The 20,523-nt window shown below is 42.1% G+C and overlaps 1 protein-coding gene and 1 long non-coding RNA gene across 2 annotated transcripts in view; one reads left to right on the top strand and one right to left on the bottom strand.

Moving 5' to 3' along the window:
* The window catches only part of ST6GALNAC5 (ST6 N-acetylgalactosaminide alpha-2,6-sialyltransferase 5), a 65,629-nt gene that overhangs the window by 38,350 nt on the left and 6,756 nt on the right, over nt 1-20,523 (top strand). The window contains exons 3-4 of the mRNA XM_042819580.1: nt 13,820-14,229; nt 18,339-18,446. Coding sequence (XP_042675514.1) covers nt 13,820-14,229; nt 18,339-18,446 — 518 coding nt within the window. The remainder of the gene's footprint in view (nt 1-13,819; nt 14,230-18,338; nt 18,447-20,523) is intronic.
* Nucleotides 14,616-20,523, bottom strand: part of LOC122160741 — a 14,774-nt gene continuing 8,866 nt past the window's right edge. Inside the window, exons 3-4 of the long non-coding RNA XR_006168946.1 lie at nt 17,316-17,463; nt 14,616-15,703 (exon numbers count right to left, since the gene is read on the bottom strand). This is a non-coding gene — a long non-coding RNA (uncharacterized LOC122160741). The remainder of the gene's footprint in view (nt 15,704-17,315; nt 17,464-20,523) is intronic.

Genomic DNA, 20,523 nt, shown 5'->3' with positions numbered 1-20,523 from the left:
TAGAATGTAAACCCTAAACTTGTAAATAAATACCAAAATGTGTTTTATTAAAGTAACAACTACATAAGTCTGTAATAAATGAGGAATACATACAGAAATGCATTTTATAAGCAATCTGTAGGATCCATGTTATCCATACAGAGTCTTTGATAACTCTATGAGGGCAGCAAATACAATAGAAACAGAAAATAAAGTCTGAAATCTGTAGTATGCCCAGCTGATTTCTAACACATTCCAAAATTCACATTCTGTAGCATCCTAAATTTTTGATGCTCTCCCTTCATCCTTCAGAATGCATTTCAGGGATGTTTCAAATGAGTTCTTAATTTACCAGATGTGCATCATTTATGTTGCATGATTGAAGTGACTTGTATGTGGCACAGAGATTTTATCCTAGACAGTAAAGATGTGCTGGGGACTTTGAAACCAGGAATGAGAGGGAAGAGAGTTGAAAAAGCAGTGGGAGGAGGAGCTTGGTGCAAGGGAAGCAGCCTGCATCTGAGAAAGAATTGGCTGATGTCAGCCTGCCTTTGTGAGCTTGCTGAAGTGTGTTAAGACAGTTGGCAACTGAGTTGTAAAGGGGAAATATAATCTCCTTCTTAGAGACAGTGAAATTGAACTGATGCTGGGTAAAGGGGAACCTCCTGTGATGCTGTATGGCTAATTTTCACAGAGAACAGTTAATTCTTTTAGATACTGCAAGGCTGATTTTACTGCTTTAGTAAATAGAGATTGCTGCTTGTGAAAATCAATTCAGTGAGTTATTTTGGAGGATGTTGGCATCTTATGTGGTACTGAGGCTTTGAAAGCCACTTTTAACCTGACCTGCTGAACAATTGCAAGACTTTCTTCATTCAGTAAGCTTTAGCTGAATAAAAAAAACCTACCAAATGTTAATAAGATAAGCAGATATGGTATTAAGATAAATAGCTAATATGTGGAAAATTATTTAAGATAGAAATACTCTGCCTTCGGTCCTCTTCACTTTATCAGTGTGTGTATAGTGCCCCGATTGCTGTAAATAAGAATTGCCCACACCAGTAGTGCCCTGTACATACAGTCTCTACCCAGTCTTTGTGCTGTAAATAATTTACATTTATTGTCAAACAGAATCAGAATTTTCCAATCTCAGAAGGAAATGAAATCCTGTCAGCCCATCGTGTTGCTGTTATTACCGTATGTCTAGTAACCATTTCTACAAGTGTACACGTCTAGACATCCCAGCTCCTTGGCTGGGGTGCATTGATTGATTCCTGGAGCCAATTTGCTCAAGATGCAACTGTCTTACTCAAACCTGATACACCATTCGCTCTGAGTAAGAAGAACAAAGAGAATGCTAGTACTTGTTTGTGCTTTGGGCTAATCTGGAAAGGGCAGAATATTTTATTTCATATTTTATATACCCCCTGCTAACTACTCTTGCCAGCAGGCAGAAAGGAGGCAATTTTCTGCAATGATTCAGTGCTTAATTAAGGCTCACCAGAGCTAAGCCCTGTAGAAAACCACAGATAAAGTTTTTGCTCTTGAAAAGAAGAGTGGCAGAGGAACCACTGCAACCCAGATGGCTGTGGATAAATAACCACAGGAGGTGAGCTGTTATTTCTAGGGAGGGTGGAATGCCAGCATTTTGTCTTTCTGTGAGCTTATGTTACTCATCCCATTCTTTTATCAGCCTGCATGCAGTAAATATGTAGTTCTCATTTCCCTAATATGTGTCTGCTTGACGCACAAAGTGTGGTGTGGACGTCACAGGCAAATACAGTGTGGCAGTCAGTCCGCCCCACGTCACTTCCATAATCTCCAAATCCCATTGATACAGGAAAGCTGGTTTGACATAAAAAGACGAGGGTTGAATTTGAATATATATAGTTTGTGTGCAATACATGTGCTGCCTCGGTAATGCAGATTTCCTCTCTTAAGAAGTGCTCACTTCAAAGTGTTATGCAAACTGCTGCACTACAGAAGCAGCCGTAGAAGTACACTGCAGTGTGTCCCAGCTATTCACACACCTGCTGGGCTGGGGAATCGGAAAAACAATCTGCCAGCAAGTGTTGGGATTACACTGGTATGGAATTTTCTGTCAGTTTAAAATGATCAGGGATAGGGTCGGGTAAAGTCCAAAGGAAGCCTTTTGTGGACACAAAGCTGTAGCATTATGTTTTCGGTGTGCTGTCAGCCCAGAAGGAAAGCTGAACCTGTTCCCTTGGATTATCTGAGGTGCTGCTGCCAGGCAAACCAGAAACGCCTTCCATTGGAGCACACTGAGCAAGCACTAATCAGGGCATGTCTTTATTAGCTCCGGGAAGGAGGTTTCCTAGCAAAGGCTGCGATGTATTACAGCGTAGGGTGGGAAAAAATCAGTCACCTGTAATGCGGAGTAGGATATTTTCTCTTTCTCGTGGTTTCTCCAATTCTGCTTCCTATGCCACTGACATTTCTGTATTTTAGATGATGCTTTTGTGTTTCCAGTTTATACATTTCTCATTTTGGTTCTGCTATCTATTGGCAGGTGAGAAGGGAATAGGCAGGAGAGATAAAGAAAGAACTGCTGAGTGCAGAGAAGGGTACAGCGGAATGGTTTGAGGAAGCTGTTGTCTTCTGACGCCTCTGTGGTGCTATGGCACTGCATCCACCTATGAGCCAAGTGTAAAAATGCCAAGGTGCACATAAAGAGCCCAATTGGCAAGTCAGGCTACGTTTTGCACTAATAACTGCTTTGTCTTCACAGTTAGCACCATCAGTGTATGAGATAAAACAGTACACTCAGCATCTTTGGTCACTGTGATCAGTGAAGAAGCCCCCACTTCTTTACAAACCCTACAAGCTGGTTGTCTGCTCTAGAGAGCTTTGCTGTATCAAAGCTTGATTAGATCTTTTCAAGGAATCGCAGGGTGGTGATAGTACTCTTAAACAGTAGCTGCTATTAAAATGTCAGCCTTGATGTCAGCGCTGGGGATGGAGCTGCTTCCCCTGGTATTGAGATGGGCAAACAGACAGGTGCTGCTAGAAGTGAGCTATTGTAAATGAGGAACATGGATTTAATCCCTTCTGATATGGCTTATTATCCATATGTAGGATTAAAAACCTGTGTAGTATTACTGGAGGAGTTACACTGACCTCCAGGATTTCATGCTTTTGGGTTTTACCATTTCTTATGTACTGTTATGTTTTTATTCCAGATTTTTGCAATATTGAGGCTCAGGTGAAAGATGTAAAGTCAAAGATAATATGGTAATTTTCCATTGTATGATAGTAGGGCTTTGACTTGTGAACTCTGTGCAAAATGTGTGATATTCACATCTTAACTAATTATTCAATCAAAGCCTTGGCAGGTCAGTCAGGGGGAACAATGTACGATCGGCTAGAATTGATCACACTTCATTTCCCATCAATTGACAGAGCAAATGGTGGCTCAGATGATAAGTTAGGATCATTGCCAGTCATTTCTAGGCTTGTGCCTTCAGCTCTTTTGTTCTTTCTTTCTTTTATTCCAAATGAGAACCCCCAGATTGTTTGGGTGCCCTCTGATGTTGCTGAACAAAGCATTGCAAAGCCTTTCTAGCTTCTGAGGGCAGTGACACTATTTCTGATTCCATAATTGATGCTGCTGCATAGTCCTGTAATCACCTAACCTTACTGAATTGCCCCCACGTGAAGATTTGATTTCTAAGTTAGTAATTGTTATCCATCATTTATTTTCACATAGATTATGAGTTCAAGACAGGATTTCACCCCAGAGCTCTATGAATGCTGTGCTACTCACTTTCACTCTTTTTGCATGTGCTTACGACACTTCCAGCTTTGGTGATTTACTAGCAATTAGTAGGCTTCCATGACAGATTTATTGTAGGCTTTCAAAGTGTGATGAATCAGGTATGTGACTGTGAAGAAGTGGTTCCCTAGGACTTTTATTTCATACAAAGGCAGAGAGTTAGATCCTGTGAAGAGTTTTGATGTCTAAAGCAGGACTTAGCCCAACTAAAGCTCCTAAACCCAAATGTAAAATTGCAGTTTAGAAGAATCTTAGTTTAGCTGCTGCCTAGCCCTGGAAACACGTAAACCAAAGGGCTGTTTCCTCATCTGAATTTCATGTGCCCGCCGTTCTTTTCCTGCACTTGCCAGCAGCTTTGCCTGCCTTCTGCATGAAGTTGCTCAGGATACGGAAAGGAGAACCTTTCTGCCGGCTCTGTGCCTGGGCCACAGCCCTACTGCACTCATCCCACAGCCTCACCCACCAAACGTATGGATATCATTCACAGAATCTTTAAGGTTGGAAAAGACCACTAAGATCACCTCGTCCAACCGCCAGCACATCCCCACCATGCCTGCTGAACCGTGTTTCTCAGTGCCTTTCCTTGAGCCCGTCCAGGGATGGTGATTCCATTCCTTCCCATTGCCCTTGACCAGAGGGCAGTTCCTACTTGAGCACCAGGTTTCTGCATGTGTTCTGCTTTCTAGCGTGCTGTCTTGTTCCTGCCAAAAATGTTCAACTTTCAGGATATGGATTGATTCCTTTGGAAACAGTGAATATTCAAAGATAATCTAGTTGTGACAAGACCAAATGCTTTTGTATTAACAAGCGTTCCTTTGAAAATGCATCGATCTGTTCTTTTTTATTTGCTTTCCCCAATGTCTGTTGCTCAATACTAACTGGAAAAAAAAAAAATGATTTCTGATGTGAAATCGTCCCAGGCTGAACAAATACACATTGAACCAAAATAAACTAGTTTAATAACTTATTTTTTTTTAATTAAATGCAAACGTGGCATCCATTGCAGTCTTTTAAAGCAAACAAAACCCTCCACTGTGTTTAGAATGTTAAAAAGAAGATTTGTGCTGTGTTCACAAAGTTATACAATAATTAAATGGAAACCAGTTAAGCCTTCAGAACCTGTCCTGTTGTAGAGGATGTAATTAATTTCTGTTTAATTAGAGTAGAGCTGTGTTGTGATTATTATTTTTTTGAGGGTAGAAATTCTGCACGGTTGCAGTTTTTGGTGTTTTGAGAAGCAGAACACGTGGCAGAAAGGCATTGCCCACACTGCAGCTGTACCTGAATGGGGACGTGCCTGAGTTCGGCTGCTCTTTGCCTTCAGGATGCATTCCCAGGAGAGAGGCTCCCCCGGCCATGTGCGCTGCAGAGGCAGTACTTCTGGCAGGATGGGGTGGTTTTCCCTTGGATGCACAAACAGGCACATCTGTGACGTATAGGCAGTGCCATCCTGAAGGTGAAATTCAGTGTCTTGTAGGGTGTTGGGGTGCTGGGCGTCCTCAGGAGACATCCGTCATGAGTGTGTGGGCACCCAACGAGGGGTGCCTTCAGCTAGGCTCACCAGTCAGGGACAGCAGCGTGCAGCTGAGGACTGGGCTGTACAGACAGGAGAAAGTAACTGCATGCATCTCTGCTCAGTGCAGTGCCTACACCCCTCAGGGGAGGCTTTTTCTCTTTTTGAATTGTTGCTGAAAGATTTCCATACTGAAAGCTGTTGGTACATCAGTGTGTCTGCCCCAGAAGAAGAAAAGGCCCTCTGTCTCTCCTGAGACTTGAAGTAGTGGCTCTGGAGAGGTCTGGATTTCTCAGAAGTGCTGGTTAGTTGCTAGGCACTGTTTGGGGCTGTAAAGAAGGAACGATGACCCTGTATGTCCAGTGCTGGAAAACTCAGAATGCAAATATTGCTCTGTTTAGCAGAGATTCATTGCCATGAGCCAGGAGTTTCAGACGCAGCCAGGCATGGCACAGCAACCTGCAAAGCGAGTGCCATCACACGGCTTCAGATTTCCTGCTGACACATATCATATCTTAAAGCAATTGATAATGGGATTTGAAGCAGTGAAAGATTGAGAGATTTTGATAGTCCTCTGCAGTCTGGCAGTAGTTGGTCGTGCTATTGTTATTCCTTTCCATTCTTTCCCCACCACCATTATCCTTCTTGTGGCCTTTTGGGCTGAATTTTATGTACAGTCAGCATCACTGCAGGAAGATATTCCATCTACCTCTCTTCTTTTTCTTTGTTGTTGTTTATTTCTGACTTGTTTTTACTTCTCTTGGCCTGCTGTTCCCATGGTGAAGTGGATCTGACGACCAATTCGGGAGGTATATTCCCCACAAAAAATACAGGAGGAAGTGAGCAGGAACAGCTTGATGTCACTACCAGGTAAAAAGCATTTCAAATGACACACGTATCATGGTAAAGGAGTGCAATTTAGGTCTATTAAGGTGAAATAAGAAGCAAAGAAGTCTAAAGCACTCCGAAATCCCTTGGGGCTTGTACTCTGCACCTCATCTCTTTGTGGGGAGGCTCCTGTCTGCTGCTGCACGCTGAGAGATGGTTCTTTTTTCCCTGATTTCTGTGGCATCTGTTGGTACAGCTGCCTCCCTCCTCCTCTCGCTGGCACGCCCTTCTGTGCTTCAAACACCTCGGCCTGACGTGCTGGGTCAGTGGATGTCAGTAGTACCATTCCCCAGCGTGTAGATAAGCTACATCTTGAAGCAAGGAATATTACTGAAGAGTGTTAGCCAAGTGCCTGGGAATCATTCTTCACTCACATCAGCTGACAGTAAAACATAAATAAAAGCACTTAAGTGCCACGGCCCCAAGAGATGCACAGTTATAAATGTCTGTGAAATACCCAGATATGGAAATATACTTAACTCTACTTCTAGCAAGGTCAGACACCCTCTCTCCCAGTAATTAGCTGACTTGCTATCAGCTTTTCCCTGGCGCATTTTCTCAAGGGTTCTCTTCTCATTTGCCCTGCAGATCAGGATGCCTTTGTTGGGTAGAGCCCTTCCTTTCTTTCCAGTCAGGCTTTTTCTCTGCTTCCTCCAAAGATACCCAGCTAACCTCAAACTTTTCCGTTGAGCTGACTTACCCCTGACTTAGTCAGAAGATAGCTTTGATGTGCCTGCTATAAATTAAGAGCATCTTATCTCCTTGGGAAATCCACGTTGTCAGACAGTGCCATCTCTTTTGCTTGATTGTATAATTAACCCTCAGTGATAGGAGCATTTCAGTGCAAAACGTTTCCATCCTATGAGTGTTTAATTTCATATTAACATACATTCTGGCAGATAGGCTCAGTGCAGACATCCCAGTGGGATAAATATGTTTATGTTTGTCTCTGGATCGGGACTTGATAATGGGAACCAATTAGTTGGAGAGATGTGTAAGGAATACTTGAGACCCTTCTGAAAGTACTCAAAGCCAACCCCTAAATTCAAATTTGGCTGTAGCTTCCCAAAAAGTTAAAAACCCATGAGTTGAATAGTTTCAACTGCAGATTTTTAAATAGCTGTCTTTGGGATGTTTTCTTGTTGTCTGCTCTTAGTCCAAAAGTAAATATGCAAATACTTTAGCCCCAAACTCACCCTTCTTCCTCTCCACATACATGCATGGGAGAAAGTCCCAGTGACAATCTGCAGCCAGTAGCTGTTGAATGCAGTGGATGTAATGAGCAGCATCACTGGTTTCAGCACCAGTACCAGTTTCTGTCCTCAGTGACCTTACTGCAGAAGCTGCTATGGGATCCTGCTCTGCAGGTGGTACAGTGTTGTGTGTCACTGAACCTGGAACATCCTCAAAAAAAACATGTAAAACCCAGAAGTAGTGTCTTCTGACAGAGGAAAAAAAAGAACTCTCTGATTTCTTATGTACTCTTAGCGTAGAGGAACAGAAGTAGGGACATACAGAGCAGTTGGGGTTAATACAAAATGAACTGGTGAGGATTACATGAAGCTAGCCCATAAAAATCAAAAGGTCTTGGTAGACATGGTGAGGTTAGACATTTCTGACAGTTACTGAAACAAAGACCTTTGAAAGCAATAAGGAGCTGTGCTTTTTTGTTACAGTCAGCTTCAACGAGGTAGAGAAATACGAGATACGTGTTAGTGAGAATTCTCTGTGGGGTGGGTAACTCTAATCAGACATTTGATCTTAAGTTTCTTCTGGACTAAATATGTGATGTTGAAGCTGTGTGGAAGCTGGCTGCATGGAGGAGCTTAAACCCTTGTTCCTTTCCAGTGCTATCCCATAATTGCCTTTTGGAGATATGGCTCTAGTTTAGATGTATTTGGAAAAGGCAGAGAGTGTCACAGAAAGACCCAAGTGCTTTCGGTTGAAAACAATCTTTAAGGATCAATGGTGTTCACCTTTAAAGCTAGATAAAAAACCTTGCACGGCAACGGCAGGTGCAGAGGGAGCAGCTCAGGGTGTATTTCCCTGAAGGATTTAAACAAGGAAGAATTGCCAAAGCGTGCCAGAGTGGATTGGAGGAGTTGATGTGAATGCTTTCCAAAGCAAAAATCCAAGCTGTCCGACTGTTGAAATAGTTCCCATTTTTCTAAAATGCCATTGATGACTGTTTGCATAGTTAGTAAGACACCACGTTTGTTGCTTTATTGCATTTCAGTGCAAGTACTTCAACGGCAGCACAAAAGTGAGGCGGTTTGATGTAATATGGATGTCTATTTGCACTGCTTTTAAGATAAACATTAGGCAATAACTGTTTCTTTTGAGCCTGCATATTGTTCGTGTGATTCTCTCTCTTGTATAACAGCTCATGTTCATCAACGTGATGCATTCCTGCCTGATTTTCCAGTGCTGTCTTTCATTGAAGATATTCTTTTCTCTCTCTGATTGCTTTTTCTTCTTAGACCATTACTCTAGTGGATAGCTCCAGGTTATCATTGTATCCTATCTCCCCCTCCAATAAGCCTATGATTGATACTAATCTGCCCCATGGGACGCATTTATAGGATGCGGGTTGGAAACTACTCTCTAAATCTTAGCTTTATACGCACTGACAATTTGCAAGGTTGCACCTTATATTCACTTCAGTTGGCTTTGGGGAAAACATCAGCACCATGTAATCATGCTTCCAAATAAGAAAAGAAATGTGCTCTGTACACCAGAACTTCTCTCGTTGTTCCGTCTCCTGTGCAGCTTCTTTCCCAGTCACACGAAGAATGAAAGGGTTTGCTTTCTGGATGTGGTCAATGTCCTGTAACCAAACTCATGCCTTTTCTTTCCAGTGAGAGGAGCCATATTTTAATTAATCTAATGGAAGCTTTGACTAGCAGGCAGGTCTCTGAAAAAGAGTTAATGTGCCGGAAAGCACTTCACACAAGCACAAAACTCTTCAGTGACTAATGTGCTGAACGGTACTTTTTCTAAGAAAATTATCCCAGTGAAAGCTTTATGGAGTGCATTTGTTGTTTTGTTTTTTTATTTTGCCTTTCGTAATCCAGCCTCATGTTTAGAAATTGAAGTAGATTCGCCTAAGGACCGTTTGAAAATAGAATTTTATTGTATTTTTACTACAAGTTTTGCAGGTGCCCATCAGCATAATATCATGGCAGACAAAAATATTCTGCTCCTCTGAGAAATAAAACCCAGGGCGTGATGAAGGCAGGTGCTGAAGTTCGGCTCTTGCACTGTTGCTGTTCAACAAACATCTGAAGGCAGAGTCCAGTTATACAATTAACTCTTGAAGAATCAATAGGAAATGAGGATGCTAATGTTTCCACGAAGCCTGCATATTCAAGCTCTACAGCCTGAAAAACAAAGAGAAGTAATAAGAAATTCATTTGTTTTATCTTTTATCTTTTTAAGCAGGCACGCATTTATCTTCCTAAACAGATTTGCCAAACCTTTTTTGAATTGCAAAGTTTTGCTGCGGATGCTTGTTATGCGGATTTGCATAAGGATTAGCAGTGTTGGGGAAGTGGTATCTCCTAACCCTTTCTATTTACTTGTGTGCTATCGGTCACTGAGGTAACAGTTCTTGAAGCAATCGGTGCTTTTATTTCAGTAGATAATGCAGTTTGTTTTCATAGCAGAGCATCTAATGCTCCAAAAGCCTAGTTCAACAAAAATTACAAATGTGTTTGCTCAGGGGATTTTTCTTCCTCGTTAAGACCTCTCTGTACTTGCTGACGTCTGGGTTAAAGAATGAAAAGTTATGAAACTTCAGTGGAAAATCAGAGCTGGCATGCAGAATGTAGAAAGCAAGCTGCATTCCCCAACCAAATGTGAGTGTGAGAAGCCTGTGGTCAAACCAAGGCCATGTCTTAGATCAGAACTCGGCACCGTGAAAACAAAGTTCACAGAGACCTGAACACCTCAGAAAGGTTAAGTTGGTTGAGGTAAAAAAGAAGTCTCTACATGCTTTTTTTCCACTCTACTTTTCCTTCCAGCTTTTTGTACACCAAAGTATTGCTCAAAATATGCTCATTTTCACTGTTCAGAGAAGACTGATTTGAGGGCATCATTGCAAGTGTGTCGTGTGCATGGGACTAAGGCAAACTCATTGTGCTTGTACATTTATTTCACCTTTAGCTCTTTTCATGTGCCCTGTACCAACACTGATATATTACAAAGCAAAAAATATAGGGGAGCAGGCATTATTTTCCTAGAATCATTGGCATTTTGCACTTGTGGTCTCAAACGTTTGGTTAAAGATCACATATCCAAAAGGAGTTTGGATATTCTGTAGCATTTTTTCGTCTGCTTTGCTTCTTGCCTTCTCTCAGTGCATTAGGGATTCATTTGCACTATGTCCAGCATTATCTATTAGGAATGTTGGTGTTAATGAACAGGTGCTCTTTTTCTGCTGAGCTCAGTAGTGAGGTGTTCTTCACTGTTCGGGGTTTTTTTTTCATTTTTTTCATCATTGTTAAGGTAAAATATGCTTTTTTTAAAATATATTTATAGAAAGAAACCTTTTATATTACTGACAGTGGAATGATCCAAACCCAGGGGTCTTGAAAGTAAGTCATTAAATGCGCAGCAGGAGGAAGCATCATGCTTCCCAGTGCTGCTGGTTTTACTGGGAGGAACTGTATTCTTTTCTAAAATCTTTCCTTTAAAATCAAAGGACTGTGATAAGCAGAAATAAAAAAATAATAAGAAGGCATTTTATTTCATCACAAAGAAAATAATTTTATCTAAGAGTAACATAGTTTGAATCAGTAATAACATTCTATTGATTTCTTTTGAGCAATAAAGTGTCTGAAAATAACATCTTTCTGTCATTGGACGGCATAGATTTTGAAGTCAATAACAGAGCAGGGATTGCTTAAATTGGAAAGTACAGGAACAACCGTGGCAATGCTTTTTCACTGCCATTTGCTTGTTGGTCTGTTATTAACAAACCAGAAGACGTTGATATAGCAGCAGTATTACTGGGCTGTAACACGTGGCAGTGACAGCTGCCGGCAGCATTTCAGCACGCGGTACTTCTGCTGTGCCAGGTTGTGCACATTTGCTGTGTCCCCCAGTGTGCTGCTGTGGGCTGTCCCAGAACCGGGCAAGTTTTCCTGCTCCCTTCCCTTCCCTGGGACAGCCCTTCTAACAGGGAATGGCTTTGTTCTGCCAGCTTCACTGGGTGAACACAGTGGGTATCAATGGCCGTTGTCAAATGTCAGCAGGTTTATGTCCTCTGTGGGTTATGTTTCAAGGTAGCTAGCACAGGCACCATGAAAGTCCTCTCACCCTGTGCCTTTTTTGGGCATTTTGAAGCAAGACTAATGGAGTGTGGGTTGCATTGCCTACCTAAAATACAACTCGCATGTCACGGGTTTGCTTTTTTTAGTTTGCTTTTTTCCCCACATATCCCTGTAATAATTACATTAGCAGAGAGCTTTCTGTGAACTTAATGTTCTTCTGGCTTAATGGCCCCTGGTTATTCTCAGGCCATCAACTTTTCCTAGCTGGTCATCAATCCCAAAGAAACGCTTTGTGACTCCATTATTATTGCTTAAGTAGATGACATTTCTGGTGCAACCACTGCCTCCTGGCCAGCTAATATTACAGCAGTAGGTTTTTTTCCCCTTGCTTTCAATATTGTCAAGGCATTAGAAACAGCTGGTGTGAGAATGTTGTGGCTGTTGGCTGTGAATTCCTCTGACGGTTTTAGGTGTGAGATTTGTAGATCTGTGCAGAAAGACTCTGAGGTGAGCATCAATGATTGGCCCAGAGCGGGTACAGCTGCTCGGCCCCCACGCATCACTGAAGAATTAGTTGGGTAATACCTGCATGTTTCAGTCAGAAGACTTTTTTTCCAAAGGGAACCATTTCCTAGCAAGCTACAGGACAGATGTTGTGGGAGTATTAATGTGTATCACCTAGCAGATGATGACATTTCCCTCCCTGCCCCACTGATGGTTGCGCTTGTTTCCTCACAGGTGATGGATCCTCTGGCAGACATTTAAAATAAGTACTTGTAGCTCAGTAGGCCAGAAACCAGCGGAGATTGGTGTAGGTGAAAAAGTCTTGCAGTGTGGGTATTGGAACCCATGTGAGTTAACATTGGTGCTGACTACATTTCCTTTAACCTCATTAGCACTTCATCTTGCTTTCCCAAGCAGGATGGTGGAGAAGCTAGTTCACCTTAAAGCCTTTTGCTGGGTAATTCATCAAAGTGCCAGAAAAAAGCTTAAAGGAAAATGCATGTAAATACTGCATTAGGAAACCTTGAGTACAAAAGCACAAACGTTGATACTCATATCATTAGCTCTGGAGTGCAGTCCAAACACATGTGAGAGAAAGGACTTTTCTTTCTGGGGGAAGATTGAGACACAAAGCTTGCTGCTTCTGTCATTACACAAATCATACAGTTATTTTTTTGTTTTAATTTAACAAGCAGTTAGCCATTCTTGCAGAAAACAAATGCAGACAGCAACCACTTCTTGCTACTTTCAGAATGTCAAACTGAGGGCCAACCACAGTTCAGTTTGTTGTGTTTTATTTTGGGAGTGTTTTTTTTTGGCCAGCATGCCATGTCAGGACAGCAGCTCTGACCACCTCCTCTTCCCCATGCTGGATACACCAGATACAGATCTATGGTCTGTAATGTAGTGTTGCTGATCTTAGATGCTGCAGTATACAGAGGTATACCCTCAAACAGGCTGTGCCTCCCACTTTGCTGTATTGCTGTTGGAAATCAGCACTTTGGGGATGGTCTTTGGCCCTTCGCCCCTTTCCAGCTCTCACACTGAGCAGAAGATGAACACACATACGTCTCTTGTTTATATATGTGTTGGTGACAAACTTCAGTAGAATGATTTGCAAAGTATTTTCATTTTCCTGAAAGCTTGTTTTATTCTCCCAGCTCTATTAGGTCAGGCACTGACTGAACAGGCACTGCCTATTTCATTTTATTGTGTAACTTTTAAGCATGACCTGACAAGCTAGAAAAAGTTCAGTGCTCTAACTTGCTGTCATGTAAGAGATATGCAGACGTTAATGAGCAGCTCTGACTGTTGAATCACAGTGGAGGCATGAGAGCACTGCTGTGGTCATGGCACTGACTTGGAAATGGTGTGGAAGGATTAGACCAGGATATAATTCTCTTCCCTGTGCAAAATGTCCTGACCCCAAGGTTGAAAAGCTATTGACGCCTGTGCTTACGGAGACTTAAAAAAATGATCAGTTCCTGCAGAAATTAGAAGGAGAATCAGCAATACTCCAATTAGAACTCTTTTATAACAAGTGGAAGAACAACGCTGTGCAGCTGTGAACGGCATAGAAGCTGTTGTGATTACTAAATATGAAGGTTATTAAACTGCGGTGGGAAGGAGGACTTAAACAGTGGATTCAATTCTATGGAGGATTTTTAAGGGCCACACATGATTTTCCCCATCTATAAAAGATATAGGTAATATATCCCCAGTTATTTGGGAAGAATGCTGAGAGATCTGTGCAAAACCCTCCAAGGTCTTTTTGCTCTAAAATATGGAATGTATATGTAAAATATGAATTATACCTAGTGCATGGGGAGGTGTTCACAGCTGATCTTGAAATATGTATGTCTTTTGCAGCCTTTAAAAATGCACTGCAAGAGCTGTGCATTGGTAACCAGTTCTGGACACCTTCTGGGAAGTAAGCAAGGTGACAGAATCGACGAGACGGAGTGCGTAATACGAATGAATGATGCACCTACTCGAGGTTACGGGCAGGATGTTGGGAACAAAACAAGCCTGCGAGTCATTGCACACTCCAGTATTCAGAGGATTTTGCGCAATCGCAACGAACTCTTAAACATGAGCCACGGTGCTGTGTTCATCTTCTGGGGTCCCAGCAGCTACATGAGGAGAGATGGTAAAGGCTTGGTGTACAACAACCTGCAGCTGATGAATCAGATACTGCCTCAATTAAAAGCATACATGATTTCTCGCCACAAGATGCTTCAATTTGATGACCTTTTTAAACGGGAAACTGGGAAAGACAGGTGAGAAAATTTATGGGGATACATTTGGGGGAAGTCATACAGTAGTAAAGTAATGTAGTTTATATGTACCAATTTGAGGTCTGCTCAGAGGGACCATCACACCCATTAAATCCTCCGCTGCATGAGTTGTGGTACGGTATAATACGCCAAATAACATCACTTGCAACGTAAGTAAAAAGTATGCCTCTAAATAATTTGTATGGAGGATTGCCTCATCAATTTAGAATGCCAGCATCTGGCTGTACTGTTTATACAGCCAACGAGGTAGGAGCTGGAGCTGTTTAAATCTCACTTCTGAGGTTATATACCTGGAAGTTTTTTACTGATTCTGAAAAATCAGGATGGATAGGTTATGTTTGCTTACAGAGGAAATGCTACCATTCTGTGAATTATAATAGCTGTTTATTGAATTTAAGCATTCTTGGAACACTGCAGCTGTAAAGCTTCTTGTAAAACAAACAAACATTAGTCATACATTAGGTGCTTCAGAAGCGTTCACCTGACAGTTCCAACTGGGAAAAGGCAAGTTATGATAGTTACATCTTTACGAGGCTGTCTGTGACTTGTAGGCTGATCTTCAAATCAAAATTTTAATTGGTGACCCACTGCAGGACTCGAGCATTTTCATATATAATGTTTGAAAAATGGGCATTTAAGCCAGAGACTTCCTAGAGAGAAATACATTTATTTTTAATGAACACATATTTTCTATATATTAAATATGTAGCTGTAAAAAAATTGAAGGGGTCTCTACTAAGGTTCAAATGAAGAGGTGGCTTTGTGGTGGCACAGTAACTCATGGTGAAATTCTCTAATTTTACAAATACTGTACATATGCTGGGCTTGGTCCTATGTGGACAGAGAACTCTCGAGCAGGAGATTTATCTTTTGGGCAGAGCCAGCGGCATGGACGCTCCTGTATCCTGTAGCTTGTGGTGACTGCATCTTAGCTTGGTGTCTGTGGTACCCCATCTGCTTTTCTGTCAGAGTTCAGTTACCGTGGATCAAACTCAGCATCATGCTACTTGACTGACTCACATAAACACCGGGCCCAGTCTTGACTCCCAAAATATTCTCAAGGAGTCTGAGATGATAACAGCATTATAACAGGTTTGTAGTGTACTCAGTCATAGACACCCTGAACTCCCAGCGTGAATCAGTGGCACATGGATCCCAGCAGAATGCAGCCTCGTTCTTGTCCAGGTCCTATTGCATTGAAGCAGCTGCAGGCTTTGCAGGAACCACTGGTTAGTAAGGCACATGCAGCACACATGAAGGACTAAAGGATTAAAACAGGAGGTGAAAATAAATGAATAGGCAGCATGGAAAAAAGAGAAGAAAGATGAAAAGAAACACAGCTAGGCATTGTAAGGGAAGAACAGCTATGTAGCTGTGGGAGCAGAAGCAGTGCATTGTACAGCCCGGAATGATGCCATTCCCTGGGAGGTTTCTGCTGAGCTCTTGACATCAGTCCCTGCAAAAAGAAACAAAGGAGAGAGAAGTGTGACTGCAAGGTTGCAGTAATCAAACCATTCCTTTCTGTCTTGGAAATGATGGGGAAAAAGGTAATTGGATGCATTGTGATTTAAAAAAAAAAAAAAAAAAAAAAAAACTGATTCTAAAATGAAGGGGAACCTTCATGCTGTCAGTTAAATAGTATGGTGAATGACAAAGGCTACAGAGCAGTATCCTTGGTATTATAAAGTAACTGTACTTGAAAATAACTTTATAATTGAATAAGGGTACATTAAGAAAATATGATTCAGAACCAATATTATAGTAATTAGATAAAGGAAGCATAAATGCAATAACTGCAGGAAGAGTATTTCCATAGAGATTATAAATGAGATTTTGGTGGAGCAGAAAGGCCTTTAATTGTAATTTAGTGAGCACTACAGAATTATCAGCACAGTGTGTTAGTTCGTAGTATAAAAGAATATCTGATAATTTTCCCTAATAAGCACATGACAGTTCTTCATATTCTTTCATTACAGCTGATTAGGTATAAAAACAGGATTCTTTTGTTAGAATTTTGTTCAGATCTTTCATGAAAAGGCAAAACGTTGTAACCCTGTTTCTACAGAGCTGTCCTACAGACATGGTATTTAAAGAGGCCAAAGCAGTACTTGAATAAGTTTTTAAATCTTTGTTCCATTGTTTAGCATTCAAGCTTGTTTATTCAAAATCAGTTCTTCTCTGATTTACTGAAAACACTGAATTGTGAACTAAGTGTGCGTGAGCAAAAAGGAAAGTAACCCAGCAGACAGCCCTGCTGGGTTTCCTGACACATGCAGAACTCAGGTCATGGCCTAAGTGCAATTGCTCTCTTGGTTTTGAATGCAAGGTCTTAAGGCATGGACTGCTCTAAGCCTAAATTACCTCGTGAGTCAGCAGGAAAGCAACTGCTTGGGACTTTTTCCTACCTTTCTTTTCCCTAATAATTTCAAGCCAGAAATTATTTGCTGTTTTCTTGCTATGCCTGAAGGCCTCTGCTGAGCTTATGACCCAGCTACGCTGTGATAAACTATGCCACTTCCCACCCCCACCCCCAAAAATCTAAGTGCAAATTTAGATAAGAAATAAGGCCCCTAATTGGAACTGATGAGATGCTCAGATCAGTTTATCTCCAACTGCTAGTTTAGCCCTGAATTTATGTCAGAAGTAGTAAATACATACATTTTGGGATCTTTTACATTATCACGTAACTGACAGGGCAAAACGTGGAGGCTCCCCAGCATCCTCTGTACCACTTTGTTGTGCTTAACTTGCAATAGTTTCACTGTTCATTGAGGAAATAGGAGACCTCAGCACCAGGAAATAGGAGACCTCAGCACCAGGCATTCCTCAGTCTGACAGCATTCAGGACATCTTACTGTCCTGCAGATAACCTACTTGGAGCCAACACAGCACTCATTTGGGAAGCTGTACAGCGTGCTCCTGTCTGCTGAATTTCTGTATTGGTGATGACAGCACTTGCCGGTAATGGCTGTTGTAGTTTTGAGTCTCTCCTTCCAGGATTGATGCCTGACTTGGTCTTGCACGGCTGTCCTAAATACACAGTTACACCTTTAAGACTTGCTTCTCACCAGCATCTCATGTTCCTCTTGTTCCAAGACAGCCAGTTGTTCCCAGGCACAGGCATAGTGTGTGAGCTCAGCGCAGAACTGGGACTTCCAGCCCCATGTGCCAGGCAATCAGTAACCACTACACAGCAACAGCAGTGACAAACAAGTGCTAGAATGAAAAAACATTACTGTAGCCATTTTGTAGGTAAGAGTCTGTGACAGAGCACAGTTTAAGCACAGGTATTAAATCTCCTTAAAATGTGAGGTCACAGGATGATATCTGCTAATTCTGCATAAATAATGCTGGGATCAGCTGTGCTTCTTTGAGAACTTCTGCCATCCTGTAGAAAAGGCCAGGAAAGGAGCAGCCACGCAGGGCACCCTTGCAGCACTCATAGGTCATAATCAACGGTGCCACCAGGCAGGGAAGGGACTCAGAGCAAGCAGAGGGTTGGGGTCTATGGGAAGGCTTCCCAGGTGGCTGCACCTAACCAAGCTTCCCACCAGTAGTCACAGGGCATAGCTGAGAGCTTCTAGATTGTGGACCAAGGTGTGAAGGCAGATGATGAGTACTTGCTCTCATCTCCTCTACCAGACAGGCTCCTCTGTATGCTATGGGAAGTTGCATTTTAAGCACTCCTCTTCCCTGTGATGTGTCTTCTTGTTTAGTATATAAGTTCCATTAATTGATTACAGATGGGTGGTGTTTATCCAGCACATTACTAGCAAGAGTACGTATATACAGGACATGAAGTTTCACTCACTTAAGGTAAACTTTACAAAAGGTCAGCTAAATGTTAACGCTGCTGTGCCCAAAATTAATTACGGACAGAGTATTTGTGCACAGGTTAGTTGACTGACAAAAGACATTGGTAAAAACTTGAGCAAAGTCATCCTGGTTGCTCAATTTTCATAACCTCTCATAAAAATGAAAAAAAAAAATCGTAACCTTTCTTAGAAATGAAAAAAATGCCCAGAAATTATTTCAGATATTTTAAAGAATTATTTGTCAGACTAGAAACTTAATGATGTTTTTGCTTTCAGGAAGATATCCAACACTTGGCTTAGCACGGGCTGGTTCACAATGACTATCGCATTAGAGCTGTGTGACAGGATAAATGTTTATGGCATGGTGCCACCGGATTTCTGCAGGTAGGATTTATTTTGGAACCATTATTAGCCAACGAGGTTGAACATTACAAATATCTGAATCTTGAATTTTCTCTCTGAAACATCTTCCATCCTCTTAAAGCAATTAATTAACATGTCCCAAGATCAGATTCTGAAAGCAACAAACAGCATTTAATTATGTCATATAAAATATTAAAAATTTTTGTTTGTAGTGCGGGAGAATTAATCTATGTTGTTGGTTTCTTTTACTCCCTGAATATTTATCAGCTAAAAGTAAAGCAGTAATTGGCATGAAATTAATCTGAAAAAGAGCACTAGAAAATATTACTTTGAATTTGTTTTTAAAGGTTGCCCCCACAATTAAGAGAGAAAAGCAGTTCTTACAGTGACTAGCTTCTAAATTAACTTCCTATGCAACTAAAGTTAAGATTGTAGTATTGCTGTCACAAAAATACCAATCTTCCAGTAAACTGGTTCCCTAAATAACCTAAATAAGCCCCAACAACAACCCCACAGAATTTGCATCTGCAGAGTAGATACATTCGGTCCTCTCTTCACCCACTTTGGTCGTGCAGAGTGTGGGGAACACGTGGTAGGAGCACACATGTTCTCTCAGTGGAAGCCATGGGACATGTTGATGTTGGTTTATAAAGTAACAGCTTGTGTCCATTTCACAACTCCACGATGCCCCAGCACTATACAGGCCTCAGACCTGAGGTGTTGGTTAGGGTTTCCTGTGGTGGGCCCAAGGTACTGGGAAACTGACTTCAAGACTTGGTAGTTGTGGTATAAACTCCTTGCAAATGTGGTTTACATCAATGGTCTTTTTATGCTGTTCAGTATCATCTGTCTGCCCATAACCAGACCTAGCGCTCAGGCCTTCTGAAATGTGTGCTTAACATCTGCACCCCTAGTCCTGATCCATTTGCACTGTCAGGTGATGCACAGAGCTGTTTTGCACAGTATGAAATGGTTCATCCCCTGCTCCTGAACTCCTCTCACTAAGAGCAACTGAAGTGATCTGACTGAAGTCTGTTTCCTTGGCTAATACAAGATACATTTCAGGGGCACGGGGAGCAACGCTGCAGTGACAGGTTAGCTCATCTGTCACAGAGAATAGGACTGCTTTGACTTTCTAGTGAGCACTAAAAAGGATCATTCAAAAATCTGCATTTATCCTGGGCACAAAACAGTAGAAATCCCTGAAGAAATTATAGTATAAAATGTCAACATTAAATCCCACTTTGTGAGAATTTTTACAAATTATAACAAAACCCCAATGATAAATGCTGTGATGTACTGCCAGATCTCATCATGAATTCTCCAAGGAAAACAACAAACTAGATCAGATATTTCAGGCAAGATAAATACCTTCGCTAGCACAGTATTTGGTTCCCTTGTCATTTCAGTTGGCAAAGACACATTCCTTCAGTTCCTGTTCTGAAGTGGTTATGGCCATGTCATCACTGTAAGTGGCTGGTCTGTCTTTCTCGTCTAAAAATCCAGTGGACATGGACAGGCTTTGGGGTCCTGAGGGGCAGGAAGCTGGCTGTGAGCCAGCAGTGTGCTCCTGCAGCCTGGAAGGCCAGCTGCATCCTGGACTGCATCAACAGGGGTGGCAACAGGGAGAGAGAAGGGACCGACCCCCACTGCTCTGCCCTTGTGAGGCCCCATCTGGAGCACTGTGTCCAGGCCTGGGGCCCCCAGCACAGGAGGGAAGCAAACTGTTGCAGCGGGTCCACAGGAGGACACAAAGATACTCAGAGGCCTGGAGCATCTCTCTTGTGAAGAAAGGTTGAGGGAGATGGGCTTGTTCAGCCTGGAGAAGAAGAAGCTACAGGGAGACCTCGTGGCCTTCCAGTGTTCAAAGGGAGCTTACAGGCAGGTGGGGGATGGGCTTTCTACACAGTCTGATAGTGACAGAACAAGAGTGAGTGGCATTAAAGAGGGACGATTTAGGTCAGATGGTAGAAAGAGAATCCACCCAGAGAGCTGCAGGTGTCCCATCTCTGCAGGCTGGGTGAGGCCCAAAACAACCTGAGTATCCTTGTGCAGGCCGGAGGAGCCGCTGCAACACAACCCTTCCCTCCTGTGGGTA

This window comes from Centrocercus urophasianus, unplaced genomic scaffold, assembly GCF_019232065.1.
Source record: "Centrocercus urophasianus isolate 14NV4802_14NV808 unplaced genomic scaffold, USGS_Curo_1.0 seq_18, whole genome shotgun sequence".
Lineage (NCBI taxonomy): Eukaryota > Metazoa > Chordata > Aves > Galliformes > Phasianidae > Centrocercus > Centrocercus urophasianus.
The sequence above is the reverse complement of the archived record's forward strand: the minus strand, read 5'-3'. Positions and strand labels throughout refer to the sequence as shown.